The following is a 6579-nucleotide window of genomic DNA, read 5'->3' on the forward strand; positions in this document are numbered from 1 at the left end:
AACTCTCGTGGTCGGGACTCATGAATACGCAGTAGCCTCATTAGCATAGCCCGCCTCTAGGTCCCGCCCGGCTCCCCCAAAGGCGGTAGCAGAGGCGGCAGCAGCGGCGGCGACATGAGCAGCGGGGCGGCGTCCGGGACTGGGCGGGGGCGGCCCCGGGGCGGGGGACCGGGACCCGGGGACCCCCCGCCCAGCGAGACACACAAGTTGGTGGTCGTAGGCGGCGGAGGCGTGGGCAAGAGCGCGCTGACCATCCAGTTCATCCAGGTAGTGGGCCCACCCCGGGAGGGTGTCCTCCAGACCCAAACGCACGCCCTTTGGGGGGGTCCCCGAGACGACTCCCCTTTGACCTCCTAGGAGGCCCTTTAGGCTTAAAAGATGCCTTGAGACTCACCATCCCGCCCCCCGTCCCCTGACCCGGTCCCGGGCACCTCCCAGGACCACCCTGGGACAGAGCCGTCGCTCCCCCATCAGACGCCTCACTCCCGGGGAGTCTCCCAACCCCGGAACCCATCACCCCCAAATCGCAGCTGTGATTTTCCAGACAGGATTCTTGGTGCCTCCAGGGTCCATTCCCCCAGAATCTAGGAATCGTTGTGTTCTTCTTGGCCCCGGGTTCTTCTGGAGCCACCCCACCCTGATTAGGAGAGACACCCGCTACCCTTTCTCAAAAAGGATTCTCCCCCCTTACAATCTGATTTAAAAAGAAAAAAATCCTGCCATTGAGCCATTTCAGAAAACTCCAAAACCTGGCCCTTACCCCAGTCCTGGGGCCAAACCTCGGGCCCCTCCACCCAACCTCAGCCCATCACACCCCATCCCCAAGAAATAGTTGACTCCTCCGACTTGGGTTTCCTCTATTCTAATACCCGAATCCCTCTGAGAATCTTGGGCAGCTCCACTTCAGCATGAAAAGAGCCCCCCAGGTTTTTTTCACTCCTCATGGTCGGGGGTGGGGGGAATCTGTTCCTTAAGCAATTTCTCAAGACCTGTAAGAGCACCGGGAAGATTTGTCAAGTGGTTCCAGGCGGGTCCCCAGATCTCACCCTTTAGCCTCCCGGGATGTGCTGGAAAACCACGCCCCTAGGCCCCCTCTCTGCTCCTAGCCCGGCCTAGAATCTGGTCTTTTCACCCTCCTCCCTTCAGACCCAGCACTTCCTCAGCACCCCCCGGCTGACAGGATACAGAGCTGAGACCTGGCTGCCAAGTCACTTCTCCCGAAATACTCAGCCCTGCTCAGGAAACCTCCACCCCATTCCCAAAGGACACCCTTCGGATGTCAGAGGAACCCTAGAAAGCTGTGTGCGCTCTAGAGGGCACCACAGAAGCCCCTGGGCTGCAGACCCTCCAAGAGACGCGCAGCAATCGCCAGCCAGTGTAGACAGGGAGCCCTGCTGCGTGGAGTTAGGCCGCAATCCTGGGCCTCCTGCGCTCAAAAGCTGACCCAGGGCTGGCCAGAGTCCTGGCCAGACACTGCGAGACCCAGGCAGGAAGGGAGGGGCCGAGGGGAGGGTGGGGCAGCCTCTTGGCGGTTGGATTGGAACCGGGACCTTCCCCTGGGAGGAGACACTGAAGGAGGCCTCTGGGGGAGGAGGGCAAAGGGGAGGAGGGAGAGGAGAGGGAGGAGAAAAGGGAGTGAGAAGAGGCTAGGGGCAGGTACTCTGAGCAGTGGCTCCCAAGAGCCAATCGCTAAGCAAAGCTGATCTCTAAGCCAAGCAATATGAGCAATGTTCAGCGACAAAGATGTCCTGTCTCACAAGAATCGGTGTAGTGCTGTTTTGTGGGTTTTGTTTTGGGGTTTTTTTCTGGTCCGTCTTGGGGCTTGAACTTGTCCTGGACCTCTTCAGATCAAGGCTATCGCCCTACCCCTTGAGCCACAGCCCCACTTCTGGTTTTCTGTTGGTTAATTGGAGATAAGAGTCTCACGGTCTTTAGTGCCCAGGCTGGCTTAGAACCATGATCCTCAGATCTCAGCCTCCCGAGCAGCTAGGATGACAGGCGTGAGCCACTGTGCCCAGCTGTAGTGCTGTCTTTAAGTGTGTGGGTTGGGTGTTGTGGAGAGTGGGTTCTAGGGGTTGAGCTCAGGGCCTGAGCACTGTTGCTTAGCTTTCTTTGCTTGTGCTACATTTCCATGTTGGGCTTTTTGGTGGTTAATTGGAGATAAGAGTCCCACAGAGTTTCCTGTTCCGAGTGGCTTCAACCTCCATCCTCAAATCTCAGCTTCCTGAGTAGCTAGGTTTACAAGCCTGAGTCACTGGCTCCACATCCCTCTCTTCCTAGTGGGACAAAAAGCTCAGAGAAGCAAAGGGCAGAGAGGACGGGACTGAAGATGTAGGGAAAAGGGAGCCGAGGACAGAAAGTGTGTGTAAAGGGACAGAGAGAAGAAACAACAGGGTGAGGCTGGCTTCATCTTTACAAAGTGCTCCACTAACAGTGACCTCTCTCCATTCCAGTCCTACTTTGTGTCTGACTACGACCCCACCATCGAGGACTCCTACACGAAGATCTGCACGGTGGATGGCCTTCCTGCTCGGCTGGACAGTAATGGCGGCTAGGAGTGGAAAGGGGTCAGGGCTTCTGAGGGTGCTGAGGTGGGCAGGGAATCCTCATCCCCATAACCCCCATCTCTGTCTCCACAGTCCTGGACACAGCGGGCCAGGAGGAGTTCGGGGCCATGCGAGAACAGTACATGCGTGCTGGCCATGGTTTCCTGCTTGTGTTTGCCATTAACGACCGGCAGAGGTGCCAAGGAACTAACAGTGCCCCCTCTGGGGGAGGGGGAGGGCACGGGGGGGGGGGCCCCGGGGCGATGCCCCCAGGGCTTATGCCTGGGACTTTTCTCTCAGTTTCAACGAGGTGAGCAAGTTGTTCACACAGATCCTCCGGGTGAAGGACCGGGATGACTTCCCCGTGGTGCTGGTGGGAAACAAGGCAGATTTGGAGTCACAGCGGCAGGTTTGGGTTGCCCACTTCCCCTGGGGACCCCATCTGGCACCCATGCTGAGGCTCCTCTAGGCATCCTCCTCTGGATCCGTTTCCTCGCTCCTCAATTGGATATGTGACCCCCAACGTGAACAGTGCCCGTTCTGAATCTTCCCCTCCTCTCCAGCTCCCCTCACTTGTGTGTACCCACAAATGACATGGTTGGTGCACAGAGGTCATCTTTTACGTGAAGCCCAAATCAGAGCTCTCCTTACCTAAAAATATGCTTTTGTTCCCCCCATGCCAGCCCCAAAAGAACTTCCAGCTCAGCCAGGCACCAGTGGCTTGAGTCCTAGTTACTCAGGACACTGAGGCAGGAGGATCGTGGTTCGAAGCCAGCCGCGGCAGAAAAGTCCCTGGGAGACTCAACGAACCACTCAAAAGTCAGAAATAGGCCAGAGAGTTTGGCCTTTGTGGTAGAGGGCTTGTCTAGCACGCACGAAGACCCAGGTTTGATTCCTTGTTACTACATACATACAAAAATCCAGAAATGGTGCGATGGCTCAAGTGGTAGAACTCTCGCCTTGAGAAATCCCAAGGACAGTGCTCAGGCCTTGAGTTCAAGTCCTGAGACTGGTAAAAAAAAATCAGAAATAGACCTGTGGCTCAAAGTGGTAGCCTTGAGCAAAAGAACTCAGGGATATCACCCAGACACTGAGTTCAAGCCCCAAAAACCGATAAAACACAATCAAAACAAAGCTTCCAATTCCTTCTTACAAAAATGGTCATCTACCCATGAACTTTCTAGAACTTTCCCTCAAGCCCCAGGCAAAGAGTTTATAGTATGGCCAGGCACCAGTTCATGCCTAGCTCATTAAGCAGCTGAAACGTGAGGATCGTGGTTCAGAATTAATCCAGGCAGGAAAGTCCATGAGGCCCTTATCTCTAACAATCAAAAAGCTAGAAGGGGTGCTGTGCATTGAATGGCAGAATGCTAGCCTTGAACAAAACATTTCAGGACTAGCCGGACACAGTGGTAGCTCACATCTGTAATCCTAGCTACTTGTGAGGCTGAGATCTGAGGATCAAGGTTCAAAGCCTTAGCCCAGGCACAATGGGACCTGAGACTCTTATCTCCAATTAATCACCAGAAAACTGGAAGTGGGGCTTGGCTCAAGGGTAGGGCGGTAGCCTTGAAATGAAGAGCTCAGGGACAGCGCCCAGGCCAAGATCAAACCCCATGACCCACAAAAAAACCAAAACATTTCAGGGGCAGTATCCAGGCCCCAAGTTTAAGCTCCAGAACTAGGGTGGGGGGGGAGGAAGGAGGGGACTCCCAGAGCATGCTTCTGGCCTTTTCTAGCTAGAGTTATGCTGAGAATAAAGACCTGAGTCTCCTGTGTCCCCCGCCTTTTCTTCAGGTCCTCAGATCAGAAGCACTGACCTTCAGCGCCACCAACCACGTGGCCTACTTTGAGGCCTCTGCCAAATTGCGACTCAATGTGGACCAGGCCTTTGAGCAGCTGGTGCGGGCTGTCCGGTGAGCCAGGTCCCCCCTTTCTAGGATATTGCTCCCCCAAACCCCTCCAGCTTAGACTCACCAGCTTCTCCCCACAGAAAATACCAGGAGCAAGAGCTGCCCCCCAGCCCCCCCAGTGCCCCCAGGAAGAAGAATGGAGGCTGTCCCTGTGTCCTGCTTTAGCCAAGCAAGAAGCTACCAGCACCAGCCCTTGGGACCAGCTGCAGCCCTTCTTGCTGTGTGGCCTGAGGCCCTGCCTGAGCCTCAGTTTCTCCCTCTGGTCTCTCCAGGATACACACCCCACCTTTATATTGCCACTGTGTGCCTTCTGCCAATGCCTCTGTCCCCACCAAGCCCCTGGTGTGGTTGTGGGGTTTCCAGCCACTGCTGTATATATCTATATATATCTATATCTTCTTTTAGAAAAAAAATAAACATCACTGCCAATATCAAGGTGTAAAAAAAAAAAAAAGGGAACGGAGCTGGTACCACTTACACTTCTAATCCTAGTTATTCAGGAGCCTGAGATCTAAGGATCATGGTTCAATGCCAGCCCAGGTAGAAAAGTTTGTGAGACTGGTATCTTGCAATGAACCGACAGTGCCCAGGTCCTGAGTTCAAGCCTCACAACTGACAAAAACAACACAAACCTTCCAATTACTTGAGACTATGGAAAGTATCTTCAGAAATCAGTAGTGAACCATGGTTGTAGCTATCTTAATGGGTAAGGCTAACATATAACATCCCTATCACTGCAAAGGATGTGATATGACAAAGCTGTTCTGGAAGGTTCCAGAACCCTGGAGACGGGCCACTGCTACTTTACCCTTCCCATCTCCAATGTATAGTGAAGCCTCATGGCTGGGTGGCATGGTAACCAAGCAGCGCTATGTTGTTTGGTTCTAGAAAATTTCCAATATGTTGACAATGGAATTTAAGCAGCTCCTTTCCTGGATTGGGGGAGGGAGAAATGTGGGGACCCCTCTGCCGTGAAACTGAGGCCCACGGCAGATGCCTGTCATCAAAGATCTTTGCACACATCAGATGCCAGTGGCTCACACCCGTTACCCCAGCTACTCAGAAGGTTGAGATCTAAGGGTCACGATTCGAAGCCAACCAGAGCGAGGAAAGTCTAGGTGCGTGTGACTCTTATTTCCAGTTGAACACCAAGAAAGCCAGTAGTTCTGTGGCTCAAGTGGTAGGATGCAAGCCTTGGGCACTAAAGCTCAAGAACAGCACTGAGGTCCTGAGGACTGGCATAAAAAAAAATCTCTGTACACCCCTATGTCTTCATTTGTGTATGTTTGTGTATGGCCCTGGCAGTAGCTGGCTGCCTGGATTCAAACCCAGACTGAAAATGGGGTGAAAAATTGCTTAGCGTGGGTGAAGAGTGGTCCTGGGAATTCAGGAAGCACACGATTTGCACTAGGTACTCAGGGTTAGTGCCCAGGGCCCTGCAGTCTGTTCTGTCCCCAAACCATGTCTATCTGTGTTCCAGATAAACACATTATCCCTTTCCGGTTTTCATTATCAGAGAACACTTGGCTAGGGTTCAACCTTCCGCCCTGGGAAGAAACCCAACTCAAATGTATTGTGCTACATGCCCCCCCACTCCCAACTGAGAAGGGGCCTGGCACTGCCCACAGTGGGGCGGGGGGGGGGGGGGGGGAACGCAGGCATGAAAGAAGAGACAACGCTTTTCTTCTACCCGAGCCCCACCTGGGGGCGCCCTACACTAATATTTCCCTAAGGGCCCCTCCCCCCGCCACCCCTAACCCCACCAAAATCCCCTTTCCTACACTGCGAAGCGGGGTTGCATTCTTGGCTGGGACACCCTGTTTCTTCCAGATACACACTGAGGAACTGACAAGTTACAGCTTGCCCCCAGAAAAAAAAGACACCAAACCTCACGGACAACTGGCAGGCCATTTTTGGAAGAGTTGTTGCCACCGCTATGCCAAAACTTAGGAGACCGTGAAAGGCTGGCATAGCCTGGCTGCCAACTCCACTGCTTTCCCTAGGGCCTTGGCAAAGGTTCTGTTTCCTTGCCTTGAAGTCTTTGGTGATAGTGGGGTTTGAACTCAGGTCTTTGTGCTTGCTTGGCACAATATCGCTTGAGCCATACTTCCTGCTCAGCT

General features: G+C 53.8%; 1 protein-coding gene across 1 annotated transcript; it reads left to right on the plus strand.

Annotated features, from left to right (window-relative positions):
* Positions 1 to 73: 73 nt before the first annotated feature.
* Rras (RAS related) lies at positions 74 to 4890 on the plus strand. The gene is made up of 6 exons (XM_090322464.1): positions 74 to 267; positions 2454 to 2541; positions 2640 to 2742; positions 2847 to 2955; positions 4344 to 4462; positions 4540 to 4890. Exons 1-6 carry the CDS (start codon positions 115 to 117, stop codon positions 4622 to 4624), a joined length of 657 nt encoding a protein of 218 aa, XP_090178590.1. The 5' UTR covers positions 74 to 114; the 3' UTR covers positions 4625 to 4890.
* The last annotated feature ends 1689 nt before the right edge of the window (positions 4891 to 6579 follow it).

The sequence above is a fragment of the Megascapheus bottae genome, chromosome 31 (genome assembly GCF_031878675.1).
Source record: "Megascapheus bottae isolate mThoBot1 chromosome 31, mThoBot2.hap1, whole genome shotgun sequence".
Lineage (NCBI taxonomy): Eukaryota > Metazoa > Chordata > Mammalia > Rodentia > Geomyidae > Megascapheus > Megascapheus bottae.